The sequence below is a fragment of the Eurosta solidaginis genome, chromosome 5 (assembly GCF_040869045.1).
Source record: "Eurosta solidaginis isolate ZX-2024a chromosome 5, ASM4086904v1, whole genome shotgun sequence".
Taxonomy (NCBI): Eukaryota; Metazoa; Arthropoda; class Insecta; order Diptera; family Tephritidae; genus Eurosta; species Eurosta solidaginis.
Window position 1 is genome coordinate 262,889,754 of NC_090323.1, and position 19,263 is coordinate 262,909,016.

Consider the following 19,263-nt stretch of genomic DNA (forward strand, 5'->3'; position numbering starts at 1 on the left):
ACGTACATACATCCTATTTTATATGTAGAGATAACTAAATCTACAAAAAACAAAATTAAAAATAGATGTGCAAAGAATTCGCAATGGTTTTTTCTTTCGGCTATTAGAAAATACTTGCGACTATAACATACGTAAAATTTAGCCCAGATGTCCGCGGATGTATGTAACTTTTTTGTCCCTAAAGTTAAAAATATTGAGAAAAATACCTTTTCTTCTTAATAAAGGAATGTTAAATATATTGAAAATACTCTAATTGCGAAAGAATTACTATTACTATTACTTAGAATCCATCAAAAATAAATATAAAAGTGTTCACTTAAAAGAAATATGAAGCTTAATTTTAGCATTTTACGGCCACTCCTGCCTTCTTACTTCAATTATCAATATATTGAAAATACTCTAATTGCGAAAGAATTACTATTAAAAAATTTTACTTACTTTCGATCTTAGAATCCATCAAAAATAAATATAAAAGTGTTCACTTAAAAGAAATATGAAGCTTAATATTCAACAAGAATTTTGCAAATTAATCAATGCATTTTACGGCCACTCCTGCCTTCTTACTTCAATTACTCAATATATATGAGCAAGAATATAAAAAAAAATCAAAAATCCCGTTATTTTGTTTGTTTTCTTTCATTTCTCAATACACTTTTCTTGGAATAAGAACTTTGTTTTTGTCCAACTAGCTTGTTCTACACGAAACACTGTGCGCGCCGATAAAAAATTTATGACATTTTCGATAAATCACCAACATCTTTCCAATAATAAACCGATAACAAATCAATGAAACGTGGATAAAAAATCGATAACTCATCGATACTATTTGCCTTGGTTGCTTTGCCTTGCCATGACTTTTCTTGCTGTCGTTTCCGCACAATTAACGTTATTAACAATATTTCTTCATCTTCTGTTTCATTTCTTAACATTAATTTATCGTTTCGCTTTCTCTATTGATTTCCATTAACTAATTTGCTGTCATATTTCGCTCATGTTTACTTCATAACACAGCGTAGCGTCTAAATTTACGCTTACATTCTGGAATCAGGGACCGTGCGCAAAGAATAACTTGACAACGCAGCTCAACGCTCTTCTACCTTCCACCATATTGCAGCACCGCTTTCGAGAGAAACAAGGCTGCAGAATCTCTGTAACAGATACTTTAAGTGCAACAAAACTTTTTCACAATAAAAATTAACAAATTGTATATTTATTTTGGTAAGAACTAATTAACAGCTGAATATGTTCAATTACATTAACTATACATATTCACATGAAAACATAAATAAATTGAATGAATTTGCATATAAATTAAATTATTTGTAGTTAATGCATACTTTTTGAACTATTTCGTGCATTGCTTAAAATATATTAACATACATATATATATATATATATATATATATATATTTATACTTACTTATGTAAGTGTTAACAAATTCACACATTTCACACTTTCGCTTAATTAATATTTATTTACTTCAACAAAAGGAACAATATGAAGCATGTTTGTTGAATTTGCATTGAATTGTAATTCATTTAAATGCAAATCGAATTATCCAACGCTTAACTTAGTTTTTGTCACATTTAAATGAACTTCATGCAACCAATTAGGAAAAGTTTGTGGTATTGTGAAATTCTAACGAAGGCGCCGCTACTTACTACACACAAATGGGGAGAATTCAAAAAAGCAACTTAACCAATTAATTCATGCATTTATTCTCATTTACTTTTCAAGCAGAAATAGCAGCATTAAAGGCAAACCTATTGGCAGCTGAACGAACGTACTCGCAGTTAAATAACATGAGAACCCGTAAAGTCGTATTGTTTGACGAATTGTTTTTACAGTTACAAGTATGAACTATTCAGTGGCTTCAGTTAGTAGGGCCTACAGAAGCTTAGGCAGACCTTCTGATATCAATTTTACGCACCTTTTTAAGTGCTATCTAGAAATATCTAAATGAAATTAGTAAATAATTTGTGAAAAACAATGGTCGATCGTATTTATTCACTAAAACAAAATAACAATTACCACATCTCAATGGATGAAGCTCTTGGAACGTTGATCTTACAGATCAGAGAGAGCTGTTCGTCATACGTTAAATTGAAATAATTCCTTATTAGTAGTAAAATATCTGATGGTTTACCAGCTAATACGGATTTATTCCTTCGATACGATGCTATCGCTACAGTGCATTTTCTGTTACTTTTTTCGATCGAAATCTCGACTGAAATAGTCAATTTGACCAATTAAGAATTTTAAATAAGTCGCAGAACCGGAATGTACAGCTTGTATTATCGAAGTCCAAAAATATATTTTGACGAATGTCATCAAGTATCGTACATTTCCACGCATTTAAATAACTCGTTCGCCACATATAGTTAAGGAACACTGTCTCACCAACAACGACTACTATATGCAGTTAGAAGGTACACTAACAATCCAGGCCAGAGTCGGCCGCACAAATGCTAAAACAATTGCATAAGTGTGTGTAAAAATTGAGTGACAACTCCCCACAGTGTGCTAAAAGAAAATGTGGACTGCGAAGTTCGAAATTAAAAAGGACTCTGGTTATTTGATTTCAAGGAAATCCTAACAATATTTACTTATATTCATACAACTAAGAACGCGGAGGTCGAGCTAGCCAGATAAAACTTTTTTATAAGAGAATGTATGGTGTTTCCTCAATGCAAAATTTACTTAAAAAATCACTTTTTCATTAAGAAAGACCTATAAAACAAAGTAAATGTAAAGATATAAATATATATTTTCAGAACATAAAGTTATTCAATAAAAAAAAAATGTATAAAAATTAATAAAACTAAGTAGAACGTATAAAAAGTTACTTGTATTAAATTGTCAATATTTATTAATAATTAATTAGTTATTATTAATTATTAATATTTAAGATTTTTGTTGGTAATAATAGGCTTTTTTGACCAATCGTTTTTTAATTGCAAATAAAGATATATATTTAAATTTTTCCACCTAACGTTTCGCTAGACTTCCTAGCATCTTCAGATATAAAGATATAAAGATAAAAATATTACATTAATTTGTGGTATAAAGATTACATTAATTTATGCATATAAATTTACTTTATATATGTAACAAGAACAACACTAACATTGATTTGCATACGTACACACATAGTATTTGTTATTTAACTATTAAAACTAAAAGCATTAGTACCATTTAACACTGGTATCATTGTCATACTGATTCTTAACTATAAACATAAAAGGTAAACAGCTGCTATATTTTGTGTGTCCTCTTTCTTGTTTATCGTATTTTCCCTTTTTTCCAATATTCTCAGACTTTCCAATGTATATCTGGCTCTCCCGTGTTTGTTCCTATCTATTATTTTTGTATTTGCCAGATCAGCTGAGTGTCCACTTGTTGTGATATGCTGCGCTAAGGCGGTGGTGGTGTTTTTATTTTGTATATCAGCTTCGTATTAATATATTAATTAATAATATTAATATTTAAATTGTCAATATTAATATGTATGTTCAAAGGAACTTAATAATACTAACTAAAACGTATTAAAAGTCACTTTAACATTGCAGCATATTGTTTTTATTATGTGCCCAAAAAGTAGCATGGACTTTTCCTTTTGCATTCACTGTTGATGTTACAAGCCAACCTAATATAAACGCACGCAAGTCATTTTCTGTCAAAAATGTCTCATGCACATATAACTTGTATGAGAGCACCCCTAATTGAATTTGCTGCGTGAAAACGTAATTCGATTTCCAATTTTTGTTCTGCGTGACATTTAGATTTGACGTTTGCACACATGCTTTACATTGTTGCAACGCATGCTGATTTGGGTTAGGGCAAAAAATGCCGGTTAATTGCGTGCGATAAAAAACGCAGTGCGGTTTTATTAGGTTGACTTGTTAGTGAGTGACAAGCGAAAGCAAACGATCGTGATCGCATATCGTTAGTGTCTGTGTGAAAAAAACGATCTCAAATTGCACAATGTGCAACTTTTGGCCGGCTCTGATCCAGGCGCTTGCAAAAGCGAATAAGTAAAGGGCTTCGGCGATTAACAACGAGGTTGACTGAATTTTTGTATGTGCGCGTGTCGGGTATTTGACGCTTGCCCCGTGACTATCAAATAAAAAGCCGTCAATCAGCATTTGCATTGAGAAACCGTAGCGTTCGGACGTGAATATGACGTTATCGGATTTTGATTTTTTTTTACTTGCAACTACAGCAGTTTTATTAAATAAAAAGAAAAGGAAAAAGAGTGATAAAAAGAAATTACGAATGAAAAGTTTGTACGCATAACGTAATACATTGACAATTTTCAATAAATTTTAATATGAATTGCTGTTCTTCCGCGCATTTGTTCATTTTGAATGTCAACACAAACTATATACAACACTGCTGTTTTGTCAATCACACCCCGCGACTATCAAATCAGCAAGCGTCAAATGAAAAAATCAAAAATTTTTGATTTTCATCAACGAGTAGCCGACGTGTGCCTCGACGCCACCCGACTGCACTAACACGCACACAAAATTCAGTCAATCTCGTTGTTAATCGCCGGAGCCCTTGAGAGACTGTTGCTCTGCCGTGTATACAAGGGATCCGGTCCAGTTTGATTTTAATAACGCGCTATTAGTGAAAAGCGAACTTTTTCCTACGAGCCGTTTTAGTGAGGAATGCGTTTAACAAGTCAGTGAAGCGAACCGATAACTAGAAATCGAGAAATTATCATTTTGTATAAATTATGTAAAAAAAATTGCATTCAAAAATTAAATTTTTCAAAATTGAAAAAAGTGAAAATATGGAATTGGGTATAACTTTTGACCAAATTATTAAAACGCCGTAAAACAATCTTCTTATTTTAAAAGTTCAAAATATTTCAGTCCATCATTATTCTGTTACAAAATTATGCAAAAAATTTGTGTTTTCGAGAGCAGTAATTTTGAGATTATTTTCTTTTTTAATGAAAGGATAGAAATTTCATTAAGTTCAAAAACAAAAAAAATTGTATGGAATTTTATACATATTTTCCCCCAAAATTTATCAAAAAAAGGAAATTTACAAAAATTATACACGTAAAAAAATGTTTTCCAGGTACCCATTTGAATAGTTATGCCTTTCTTAAGTCGAAATTTTTTGGGTAAAAAAATTGTTTATGAAATCCCGGAGGTCCCTATAGCATTTTCATGACAAACTTACTATGTATCCTTTTTATTTTTATGATATTTTTCAAAAAAGTTCACAAATGAAAGAAAAATCCATATTTTTATTTTTTAAGGACAGGATAAAAGTTCGGCCCTATAACTAAGGAACGGCTCATCCAAATGAAGCGAATTTATACCTACCGATTCTCCTATATATCTAGATTTGAAACTTGTAGGGGTACTTCGAAATTTGTATTACTAATACTTGAATAATGATTCCTTAAAAACCAAAAAAATATTTAAAAAAAAGTTTATAAAAATGCGAATACAATTTTTTGCACATCTAAATTCATCAAAAACATGATTATCAATTTATCTGTTTAAAAGTTATTTCGGTCTATTGTATTTTGTTTTCGTTACAACACGCCCGCCGTGGTGTAGTGGTACCATGCTACGCATATCATACCGAAGATTCTGGGTTCACATTCCAGGCAAAGCAACATCAAAAATTTAGAAACAAGTTTTTCAATTAGAAAAAAAAAAAATTTCTAAGCGGGGTTGCCTCTCGGCAGTGATTTGGCAAGCAGTCCGAATGTATTTCTACCATGAAAGGCTTCTCAGTGAAAACTCATCTGCCTTGTAGATGTCATTCGAAGTCGACATAAAACATGTAAGTCTTGTTCCGCCAAATTGTAGGAAACATTATCTAAACTTAATTGGAAGAGAAGTTCGGTCTAAAATTTCTGATTTATTAGATTGAAAAATATATCAACATAAGCAGATAACCTGAAAAGCACGTCCACAAGAATAGCCTAGAAACTATAAAAAAAGCTCAGGTCAAACAACGTTTCCTTTATTTAACAAATTTGGGAAAAATTTAAATAACATGACATCAAAACGAACAAGACGACGGCTGTTTCGATTATACCTTGTAATGTCTTAAAGAAAGAATGTATTAAAGAAATAAAATTAAAAAGTTGCTTGAAAGAAATTTTTTCATGCATTTAAAAGCGTTAATTCATATAAAAAACAAAAACAATTCCCTTTTTTTTTATCAAATATTATCATCATCATTTATTTAAAATATGTGCTTCCAGAAGTAGTATCTTTAGAAACTTTTTATTAAAATCGAAGAATACGAACTGAAATCGAAAAACTTTATCGATTTCCGAAAAGCGAAGAGCTTCCTCATAACAAATTGGAAATACGGGAAGATAGCACATGACCTTATGACACCCTTTTGACTCCAAATGCAAAATCTATTGAAAGTTTCATTTAGCATGGAAAGCCCCATAGCAATTTATGTATAAGTGCTTCTCAATTACACAGGCGTCTTACAAATGTTTTGCTAAAGATTACACACAAACATGGTTTTATATAAACATATACCTTCACAAACATATATAAGTCTGTATACATGTATCGGTACATTCAACTACTGGGTTAGATTCTACTTTGCTACTACAAACGAAAACGTCGATGTAACTCCGACACATACATATTACAGTTAAGTAAAATCAGTTTCATTTTCCCAGACGTTATGACACGACGGACGAGTATTTAATAACCAGAGAGCTTTTACGCTTTTGTTTACAATTTTCTCAGTATAAAAAAGCAAGAAACGTGCTTTCATTCATAAAAATCTTACGGCAACAACTCTCAATTTAAATAAAAACGAGCTGCAACAAGCAAGTGGCAGTTAGTCCTTTCGGTTACTTCGTGCGTTAAAAACGACAAGAATCAAATAGCGGAAATAGTAATTTCAATTTAGTAGTCACGCACGCTTTCGAACTTTTTGTTTCTTTTTTTGAAAGCGAAAGTATTTAATAACCAGAGAGATAGCGAATGTGTGTTGAACAAAAATTTTCATAAATGATTTAATATTCCGTTGTGGTAACAACGCTTACAACATCAATATTTCATGTTGAGGTTTCTTTGTTTTGTTGTTGTGTTTTTGCTTTGTCAAAGAACAGCAAGGCTCGCTGAAAATTATATAAAAGAAAATAATAATAATTTTAAGTAATTTTTCAAATCTTTGTGGAAAGGCAATGCTATGACACATAAATTGTGTGTTGCGGGGCAGTGTGGACCCGGGGAAGTCGGGCGTGTGTGTCGTAATCAAAAGAAATAAAAACAGAATTAATATCAAAGAATAACAGTTTATTCACTGTATCAAGGGAGAGTAACCACTCGCTGTATTTACTGAAAGGAATTAATCAATTCAAATACAAAATGCACTTGGCAAATTCAATGATTAATTGCAAATATTTATTAAAATGACAATTGCAAATTGTTAAAGTGTAAAAGGTGGGAAATGATTGGGTTTAGATAACTCATCTGTGAGATGGCTGCTGGCGCTCGAACGTTCCGAAAAAAAGTGAAAGAGTGTTAGCGAGAAAAAGTACGCGCCACCTGCAGATAGCTAACTTTCGTCGAGTTTTTTCCCCATCGAAGTTAGCGCTGGGCAGGTGTTAGCCATTACCGGTCAATTATATGATAAACTAATGCGCCCGTTAGGGTGGTCCGAAATATTTACGCCGGTGGCCTAAACATTGTGACATATAGAATCAAGCTGAAAAATATAAGCAACGCGTACTAACGGCATATTTAAGTTAAAGTGAAAATATGTTTATTAATCTCACTTGTGCAATTTATAAAATACTTTGCTCTTTGTTTGTAAAAAAAATATTTGAAACTTTGTCAAAAGTTAAAAAAAAAATTAATAAACATCTACAGCGTTATCATTGTACTCCTTTGGTTTCTTTTTCTTTTTTAACTTTTGATGACTTGATTGATGATTTATAAGTTTTGTGCGCTTCGTTTTATTTGTAGGTATTACGAAAATATTTAATGAGCACAATTAATATTTGTTTACAAATAATCTGTTGCATAAATAAATGTTATAATGGAATCTATGCTACAACATTTGGAGCAATACTAATGTGCATAGAAATTTTGTAAATGTGACATGCACAAAACGTCCAGAAGCATTAGCAACTATCATGGCGGAACTATACAAGGTGGGTGGCAACATGGTGACATACCTACAAACATAAATAAAAGTTCCATGTACTTTGTTTTTGTAAATTCGATGGACTAATGTTAAAATCGTACTGCGCCGGAAATTGATGTATCAAATCAATTAAAAAAAGTACACAACCAGCTGTCCCGTGCTGCCACCTTGTACAGTTCCGCCATGGCAACTATTTACCGAGCCAGGGTTTTTCAATTTTTTTATTTCTATCAAGGCCATTATAAAGGTCTACATGTAGGATATGTAGCAGCACGCACATACACAGCCACGCTCACCTGATAAAATGCTTGTTCTTGTTCGTTTTTTTTTTGTGGATGTATTTGGTACTGTTGTACTTCTTAGGTCCAAGGGGAGTGTAGTAGCTGCTAACGAAAACTGTGTAAAATTTTTATTACAAAGAAATATCTTTATTTATTTCCAAACGAGCACTTAATTACATCTCTCTTTAAAATCCATATGTTTTGGACAATTTTAATTAACAAATTTTGATACTTTATTACCGGGGACGATTGCTAAAACACGACCAAAACCGTCGGGGGAGGTATTAATAGACGCGTTTTTGCCTCGCTTCCAATAATTCGAATACTTTTTCGCCTTTCGACTATTGATAATAGGACAAAATGCTTCTTTTCATTTCTCTTTCCATATTTTTGGACGAGTTATTGCAGTCGACCTCGGTTTCAAACTGTTTTTCGCGTAGAACTTTTGAACGGGTAGAAAAACTTAGCACCCGTGTTTGTATTCTTAATACTGGAATAACTACCCGTCCTCAGATAACCAACTCAAGACTTTTGAATAATTTTCTGTAGGACCCATATAGGTGCACCACATTTTCATACTAAATTCGTTCAAAAAAATTTACCATCACAGCAACCCATTAGGACTGCCAGATTTTTATTTCAGGTTTCCGGGACAAACCTCAAATTTGATCCAAATTCCTGGGATTTTTAAAAATTTCCCGGGACATTTGAAAAATAAAAAACATCTATATATTTGTATGGTTTGCTCATTCGGCGAAATAATTTTTAGAGAGAATCAAACTTTTTAAACTCTTTTATTTGTAACAAATATTTTTATAAAACAGGCTAACAATTAATGCGATTACTCTGTTTAATGCGAATTCAATATTCTATGGATTCATTTTCCAAACGTTATTTTAAAGCACAACACTTCCTCATGCAAAATGAATATTTAGGTATGCGAAATGTCAAACATTGACAATATTCAGAACCACAGTAGGGATAATTTTTTCTTCCTTACAGAGTTGCATGCAATATGCTAATGCGCTGAATACAATCGAATCCGCAAATATGGCCATGTTTCGTAGCAGATTATAATTTATTAATATTGATATTGTGAAAATAAATAGCATTTCCCGGCGGGACACTTTAAAATTTGTGAAAAATACGGGATGTCCCGGCCAATACGGGACATTTGGCAACGCTACAACCCATATCTGATATTCCGTTCCATTTTTTGTTTCCCTGCATGGCTTTCCACGACAGCAACCCCGGTAGTTTTGACACTTCGTTCAGTGTCAAACGCATGTTCCACTGAGTTCCACAATAATTTGACCCTAACCGCACTGTCAAACGGCAGTGTGTTATAAAGAGAAAGGAATTGTTCCTTCTCATACATATCATACTTGTAAAGCTGTACTATGATCAAGGCTAGGAATCTCACCGACTTTGTACCGGCCTTCTTTGGGGACAAATTCACTTCGGACTCGAAAATATGCGCGAACGCCTTTTGCTAATACATCAGTCGAAATCAGTAGATAATGAATTGAAAGTTGTCTTCTTGTACGCATGCTTGGTGTTAACTAGACATCAACCAACTGCTCGGATAATGCGATGAGTAGTTAAGCTCACGGCGTATTCAGGCGACGTTTCAATAATCATAAGTGGGAAATATCTACCAATAATTAGCTACCTGAAGAATCAGGAATTTCGAGAGAATGTGTTGTGGTCTTGTTTGCTAGGAAATCACAACGAAGGGTAATTGACTTTATGCCGGCTTTAATTGACCATAAGGTCAGTTGACCTTATGACTTGTTTCGTTTAAGCTTATGACCACTTCGCCAAAAAAGCCATTGTGATATTTGCGCTGAACTGTGACCATCACTAAAACGAAAGTAAGTTTTTTACGTTCCGCATAGGAGTGAATTCAGAATATGGGGTTAGGTTAGGTTGAACAGCCGGTCAAAAAGATATCACGTAGACTGAATGTGTCCATAGTGCTACCAGAATTTGTTCGACGACCAAACGTAAGAGCGCCAATCAGGTGCCAGGATTTATGTTATATAATAAATCCGTCCTCTTGGCAAGTACTAAGAGTTTTCTAGGACCTAGCTTAATTTGGTTTCCCCGCAAAACTTATACGGCTGTGCAAAATGACGTTGAGCAACACCATCACCTCAGTCAGAATTGAGAAGGACCTCTCCGAGCCGTTCAAAACTAAACGAGGTTTCAGACAGGGTGACCCCCTATCGTGCGATTTCTTTAATTTGATACTGGAGAAAATTATACTAGCTGCAGAACCTAACCGCACTGGAACAATATACTATATAAGCGTGCAATTACTGGCATATGCTGATGACATTGATATCATCGGCCTAAACACCCGCGCTGTTAGTTCTGCTTGCTCCAAACTGGAAAAAGAAGCGGTAAAGATTCACCATCAAGAATGAGGACAAAACGAAGTACCTGCTGTGATCGAGCAAAGAGTCAGCGCATATGCGTCTTGGCAACCACCCTACTGTTGGCAGCCATAATTTCGCAATAGTAAAAGACTTCGTTTATTTGGGAACCAGCATCAACACTAGCAACAACATCAGCACTGAAATCCAGCCAAGAATCAATCTTGCGAATAATTGCTACTTTGGACTAGGTAGGCAATTGAAAAGTAAAGTCCTCTCTCGGCGAACGAAAATCATACTCTACAAGTCACTTATCGTACCCGTCCTGCTATATGGGGCAGAAGCATGGACCATGACAACAGCAGATGAAGCGGCTTTGGGAGTGTTCGAGAGAAAAGTTCTTCGAAAGATTTATGGCCCTCTACGCGTTGGCGATGGCGAGTACCGAAGAAGATTTAATGATGAGCTGTACGAGCTATACGCAGACATCAACATAGTCCAGCGAATTAAAACGCAGCGGCTGCGCTGGCTAGGCCATGTTATGCGAATGAAAAATGATGATCCGGTCAAGAAAGTGTTTCTATCGGAACCCGCCTATGGAAGCAGAGCTAGAGGGCGGCCCCCACTCCGTTGGGAGGACCAGGTGTAAAACGATTTAAACTCCCTTGGTGTGACCAATTGGCGCCGGTTGGCGGAGCGAAGGAGCGATTGGCGCACCATGTTGGACGGCCATAACCGTTTATACGGTTAAGCGCCAATTAAGTAAGTAAGCTTAATTGCCACCTCGAGCAGCTGGAGCCTTGATCTGGCGAGTGCAGGATACGAACACAGAACGTACTTAACGGTTTTCTCTTAAAGTTGCACTTATTACGTCTGCTGTTACTAACGAGACCTTACTTATAAGCATGTGACGGCAGAATATGGGGAAACCAGAGTGATTTTTATTCAAAATTTCGACTTAGTTGTAAAAGTTGTTCTTTTTTCAAATGAAACTTTCACAGTCTGTTCTTAATCTGATCTAACTTGTTGCATTTGTTGGGATCCATTTATGTATTCGGATTTTAAAAATTATATATTCTAATATTTGACAACTAAAACACTTCGCTCAACTTTTATCGGTCTGCACTAATAATTGTTTTCATTCGATTGAACAAAAATATAGCGAAAATAATAAAAAGTAACAAAACCTAATTGATTGGCCTATTAGGAAAATACTTTATTTCTACTTCAGGAAAACAGAGTGGTCATAATATCAATAACGTTAACATTATAGCCATTTGGAACTTAACGTTGTGTATATGTCATATGTCACGACTTCGTGCCTTACCATGGGAAAACAGATATTCCAATCAAGTTCTCTATCACCCAATATCAATCTCATTCCACTTCGTTGAAGGATAAATTGCTGCTAGAAGAGCAACAATAAAAAAATATTCTATACATATTAGAACTCAAAGTCCTAAAAGCTTTGGAAAGAGGTAATCTCGTCTACTACTGAGCAAATCGGAATGCAAATTTCTTTAAAAAAAATTTTAACTCTAGATCTAGATCAGAAAAAAAAAATTAGCGTATACATTTCTGAAAAATCTAAGGTAAATGTTTTACAATTTTAACACGACGCTTAGCAATGTCATTATTGAATGCGAATTTAGAGCTGTAGCAGGAAGATGTGTAACGGTGTGCGTAGCAAATCCACTATTCTTTGTTTAGTCGGCTTACGAATTGTACTGTCGCTTAAAAAAGTTGCATCATACATTGAGGGCCTTACTCCTGTTCATGTAGGTAGGGGTAGTGTTGTTACAATATAGGTAGTTGCCTGTGCATACTCGAGTACTTCGCCAAACGTCGAGTATTTTCCTAAGCCGATTATCTTGTATTATTATTTTCTTAGACATCAAGTTCGTGGGGCAGTATCGAGATACCGATTACCCACGCTTCCTTTAATTCTGCAAGTTTGACCATTCGTGCGTTTTATTTTAAGATTTGCAACATTTGGCAAGTTTGGTTTCCCGGAACACAAAAACAATGGTAGAACAATTCAATAGCCTCACACGGGCCTACGTTTTGGAGCGATGGAATTTATGCAAGGATTAAGAATCCGTAACATAACTTTTTTATGCATTCTAAAGTAGTATAGAGCAAACCATTCCGTTGTTAAAGTAAATTGAGTAAATAAACCGGGGAATATTTGTTTTAAAGTGTCGAAGCCTCGCGCAACCATGATAGCTGGACAGTTATAAGTTAGTTATAATTTTATGTTCAACCCATACGTGAAAACGAACCATTTACAATATTGGAAAGCTATTGGCTTTATGCCTTCGAAAATGGCAAAATTAAATGATTTCATAACTGCATAAGTAGTACGTGCAATTACATGTGTGACACTTTATTTTTATGACTAGTGAAATGTGTTTGAAATGATTATATGCAATTTCCGTCAAGTGAACTTGGTGCCGTGCACACGACGAGCAACAGGATAAATGCAACATCCACAAAGATGGCGATAATAAAATCTTGTTGTTTTTGGAAGACTGTGCGTAAGGGCAGTATGGCAAGTGCTACATATACATTGGTAAGTAGTTATCACTGATGTTATGTACACTAAAAATATGTTATGTAACAATATAAATATGTATGCATGAGTGTGTCTGGCAGGCATTTATAACAGCTCCGATTTCGCTGCTGCTCATGCAAAGGATTATTCGTCATAAATATTAATCTGCATTCTTACGTCCGAAGCAACTTCTTCAGTTTACCTCCAGATACAAATATTTGCTGAAGAGGTGTACTTTATTATTTGTTATTTAATTATTTTCCTTCCCAATCCCAATCCCAATTCTTTATGTTTTCGTCGTAGGCATTATGCGTTAATTAGTATTTAGCCGCTGACCTTAAATAGCCACCAAATACATTAAATGATCTTCACTCGAAATACTTCAGGAAATTTCTCTTCGCAAAGTTTAAAAATTTCCATACAGATTCGCAGTACAATCAATCATGATTTCATTCGATTATTAAAACACCACAAATGCATCAATTCTTAAAATAGTCATCAGCAACTCGAAAGAAGAAGTGCAGAAATTGGTATAACATAAAATTCACTTATATATATATATTTCTTTGACTTTTTTACAAACACATATATAGAGATTATCTATCATACTCGTATTTAAAATAGAGCAAGAAAAGCGTTTAAAAGGAATAGCTTCATACAGCGTTTGTGTTTTTATACTCAGCTGAGCAGAGCTCACAGAGTATATTAACTTTGATTGGATAACGGTTGGTTGTACAGGTATAAAGGAATCGAGATAGATATAGACTTCCATATATCAAAATCATCAGTATCGAAAAAAAATTTGATTAAGCCATGTCCGTCCGTCCGTCTGTCCGTTAACACGATAACTTGAGTAAATTTTGAGATATCTTGACGAAATTTGGTATGTAGGTTCCTGGGAGCTCATCTCAGATCGCTATTTAAAATTAACGATATCGGACTATAACCACGCCCACTTTTTCGATATCGAAAATTTCGAAAAATCGAAAAAGTGCGATAATTCATTACCAAAGAGGGTAAAGCGATGAAACTTGGTAGGTGGGTTGAACTTATGACGCAGAATAGAAACTAAGTAACATTTTGGACAATGGGCGTGGCACCGCCCACTTTTAAAAGAAGGTAATTTAGAAGTTTTGCAAGCTGTAATTTGGCAGTCGTTAAAGATATCATGATGAAATTTGGCAGGAACGTTACTACTATTACTATATGTATGCATAATAAAAATTAGCAAAATCGGAGAACGACCACGCCCACTTTTTTTTAAGTGAAATTTTTACAAAAAATTTAATATCTTTACAGTATATATGTAAATTATGTCAACATTCAACTCCAGTAATGATATGGTGCAACAAAATACCAAAATAAAAGAAAATTTCAAAATGGGCGTGGCTCCGTCCTTTTTCATTTGATTTGTCTAGGATACATTTAATGCCATAAGTCGAACAAAAATTTACGAATCCTTGTGAAATTTGGTAGCAGCTTAGATTCTAGGACGATAACTATTTTCTGTGAAAAAGGGCGAAATCGGTTGAAGCCACGCCCAGTTCTTATACACAGTCGTCCGTCTGTCCTTCTGCTCGGCAATTAACACTATAACTTGAGCAAAAATCGATATATCTTTACTAAACTCAGTTCACATAATTATCTCAACTTACTTTCTCTTGGTATAAAAAATGGCCGAAATCTGACTATGACCACGCCCACTTTTTCGATATCGAAAAATACGAAAAATGGAAAAAGTGCCATAATTCTATACCAAATAAGAAAAAAGGGATGAAACATGGTAATTGGATTGGTGTATTGACGCAAAATATAACTTTAGAAAAAAAATTTGTAAAATAGGTGTGACACCTACCATATTAAGTAGAAGAAAATGAAAAAGTTCTGCGGGGCGAAATCAAAAACCCTTGGAATCATGGCAGGAATACTGTTCGTGGCATTACATATATAAATAAATTAGCGGTACCCGACAGATGATGTTCTCGGTCACCCTGGTCCACATTTTGGTCGATATCTCGAAAACGCCTTCACATATACAACTATCACCACTCTCTTTTAAAATTCTTATTAATACCTTTAATTTGACACCCATACTGTACAAACACATTATAGAGTCAACCCTGGTCCACCTTTATAACGATATCCCGAAAAGGCGTCCACCTATAGAATTAAGGCCCACTCCCTTTTAAAATACTCGTTAACACCTTTCATTTGATACCCATATCGTAAAAAAATTCTAAAGTCACCCCTGGTCCACCTTTATGGCGATATCTCGAAAAGGCGTCCACCTATAGAACTAAGGCCCACTCCCTTTTAAAATACTCATTAACACCTTTCATTTGATACCCACATCGTACAAACAAATTCTAGAGTCAGCCCTGGTCCACCTTTATGGCGATATCTCGAAAAGGTGTCCACCTATAGAACTATGGCCCACTCCCTCTTAAAATACTCTTTAATACCTGCCATTTGAAACCCATGTCATACAAACACATTCCAGGGTTACCCTAGGTTCATTTTCCTACATGGTGATTTTCCCTTATTTTGTCTCCATAGCTCTCAACTGAGTATGTAATGTTCGGTTACACCCGAACTTAGCCTTCCTTACTTGTTTTATACTCAGCTGAGCAGAGCTCACAGAGTATATTAACTTTGTTCGCATAACGGTAATCCGTAACGGCATATACTAATCGAGATAGATATAGACTTCTATATATCAAAATGATCTGGGTGGAAAAAGAAATTAATTTAGACATGTCCGTCCGTCCGTCTGTCCGTCCATCTGTAAACACGATAACTTGAGTAAATTTCTTGATGAAATTTGGTATTTAGGTTCCAGGGCGCTCATCTCAGATCGCTATTTAAAATGAAATCGGACTACAACCACAACCACTTTTTCGATATCGAAAATTTCGAAAAACCGAAAAAGTGCGATAATTCATTACCAAAGACGGATAAAGCGATAAAACTTGGTAGGTGCGTTGACCTTATGACGCAAAATAGGAAAATAGTAAACTTTTGGACAATGGGCGTGGCACCGCCCACTTTTAAAAGAAGGTAATTTAAAAGTTTTGCAAGCTGTAATTTCGCAGCCGTTGAAAATATCATGAAGTTAAAATCTTAAAAGTCTTTACAGTATATAAGTAAATTATGTCAACATTCAACTCCAGTATTGATATGGTGCAAGAAAATACAAAAATAAAACAAAATTCCAAAATGGGCGTGGCTTTTAAGGCCATAAGTCGAACAAAAATTTACCAATCCTTGTGAAATTTGGTAGGTGCAAAGATTCTATGACGGTAACTGTGAAAATGGGCGAAATCGGTTGAAGCCACGCCCAGTTTTTATACACAGTCTACCGTCTGCCCTTCCGCTCGGCCGTTAACACGATAACTTGAACAAAAAATGATATATCTTTACTAAACTTAGTTCACGTACTTATCTGAACTCACTTTATCTTGGTATAAAATATGGACGAAATCCGACTATGAACACTTTTCCGATATCGAAAATTACGAAAAATTAAAAAAATGCCATAATTCTGTGTCAAATATAAAAAAGAGATGAAACATGGTAATTGGATTGGTTTATTGACGCAAAATATAAATTTAGAAAAAACTTTGTAAAACGGGTGTGACACCTACCATATTAAGTAGAAGAAAATGAAAAAGTTTTGCAGGGCGAAATCAAAAGCCCTTGGAATATCGGCAGGAATACTGTTCTTGGTATGACATATATTAATAAATTAGCGGTACCCAACAGAAGCTGTTCTGGGTGTCCCTGGTCCACATTTCGGTCGATATCTCGAAAACGCCTTCACATATACAACTAAGGGCTACTCCCTTTTAAAAAAACCACATTAATACTTTTAATTTTATACCCATATCGTACAAACACATTCTAGAGTCACCCCTGGTCCTCCCTTATTGCGATATCTCGAAAAGGCGTCCACCTATAGAACTAAGGCCCACTCCCTTTTAAAATACTCATTAACACCTTTCGTTTGATACCCATATTGTACAAACTCATTCTAGAGTCACCCCTGATCCACCTTTATGCGATATCCCTAAATGGCGTCCACCTATAGAACATTGGCCCACTCCCCCATAAAATACTCTTTAATGCCTTTCATTTGATACACATGTCATACAAACACATTCCAGGGTTACCCTAGGTTCATTTTGCTAAATTGCGATTTTCCCTTATTTTGTCTCCAAAGCTCTCAGCTGAGTTTGTAATGTTCGGTTACACTCGAACTTAGCCTTCCTTACTTGTTATCTCATTTGTTTCTTGTCTCTGAAGTATTGGCATTTTACGCCACTAGTGCTTTTGCTTTTGTTTGCCATCCTTAATTATTCAATTTAAAGCGTGTCTAAAATTGAAATGTCCCAGCCCATACACAGATAAAAATTTCTTTTCACCCTATTGATGGGAGAGAGCGCGACTAAGAAGGGAGATGGCTACGGATTTTCCGTACGAAAAGTTTGTGTAAGAAACAAATTTTTTTAATTTGCTCCTTCGGATTAGTGATATTAGTCTCCAACCGCTACTTTTGTTTTCTTTCGACGTATGTTGCTTTTATAAGAGCAAGATATTATAAAAACCGACAAGCTTTTATCTGGCCCTTCGCCTACATTTTCTTCCCCCCTTTTTCTCTTTCTTTCCCGATCGATTTCCGTCTATCCGTACGCCCTCTACCTCACCTATCCCTCTCCTACTCTTTTTCCCCTAAGCAGTTTTAAAAAAAATGGCGAAATCTGTTGCATTTTCAAAGTTTCCCAAATATTTACCCTATGGAAAGCTGCATAAATACCAAATTTCGCGCCATAAACATGTTTTAGTGTTATAGGGATAGCTTCGCTTTTTCAGAATAAAATCTGTTCAAATATAAACCTAGTCCAGTAGCACCAAGTTTTAAGAAAATCGCACCATAAATGAGATTTTTATTAGGTCGACCTCTGGTCTACTTCCGGGAAAGAAAAGTTTCTCAAATATTAGACTTACCAAATTTGCAGCAAATTTCAGCAGAATGTTCTGTCAATAACACCTGATTACGTTATTTAATTCATTTTCTTATTCATCGGTAGTCGGTAAAATGTGCCAAAGATATGAGTAAAATAATGGAGATTTCAGCAGGGTCAACTCTTAACACTATGAACACATTTAGTATTTTTCAGCTTCTTACTGACCGGTCGGTTTAACCTATTTTCATGCTCTTATATCTCATTTCTTTTTTGCAATATTACGCAAACATAATAATTGGTCATCATCAAAGTCATTAAACCCAAATGTTTGTATGTATATACTGGCGGCCACCGTGGTGTGATGGTAGCGTGCTCCGCCTACCACACCGAAGATCCTGGGTTGACGGCCCGGGAAAAGAAACATCCAAATTTTAGAAACAAAGTTTTTCAATTAGAAGAAGACTTTTCTAAGCGGGGTCGTCCCTCGGCAGTGTTTGGCAAGCACTCCCAGAGTATTTCTGCCATGAAAAGCTCTCAGTGAATACTCATCTGCCGAGGCCTGCGTAGGTCCCGTCCCGCCAATTTGTAGGAAAAATTAATAAGGAGGACGACGCAAATTGGAAGAGAAGCTCGAAGTTATCGCGCCTTACATTTATTTATTTATTTTGTATGTATATATTTATGGGTGCATGCAAATCCAGAAACGTAAGCAAATGCAAATGCATGTAAGGAGAAACAAGTTCGGTTGACAGTGAAAATTCTATGCAAGCTGTTCTAAGGCAACTTTAAGGCTAGTGCATTCATGGGCATAAATTAAAGCAAACAAACCTTTCCTTTCTTTTCGTTGCCTTTTCTTTCTTTTCTCTTCTCTGACTTGTCTTGGCTTCCGCAACAGTAATGAAAGAAAGGAAAAAAGGAAATGAAAGGAGAG

The 19,263-nt window shown here is 35.0% G+C and overlaps 1 protein-coding gene across 5 annotated transcripts in view; it reads left to right on the forward strand.

Moving 5' to 3' along the window:
* The first annotated feature begins 1,116 nt into the window (after positions 1 to 1,116).
* Positions 1,117 to 19,263, forward strand: part of LOC137253364 (uncharacterized) — a 39,593-nt gene continuing 21,446 nt past the window's right edge. Inside the window, exons 1-2 of one of the 5 annotated variants that reach the window (XM_067790138.1) lie at positions 1,117 to 1,218; positions 13,217 to 13,386. In XM_067790138.1, the coding sequence (XP_067646239.1) occupies positions 13,240 to 13,386 (147 nt within the window). In that variant the 5' untranslated portion in view covers positions 1,117 to 1,218; positions 13,217 to 13,239. Of the gene's footprint in view, positions 1,219 to 6,859; positions 7,162 to 13,013; positions 13,387 to 19,263 lie in introns of those variants that run through there. The other 4 variants (XM_067790135.1, XM_067790133.1, XM_067790136.1 and 1 more) reach the window with 4 other exon arrangements.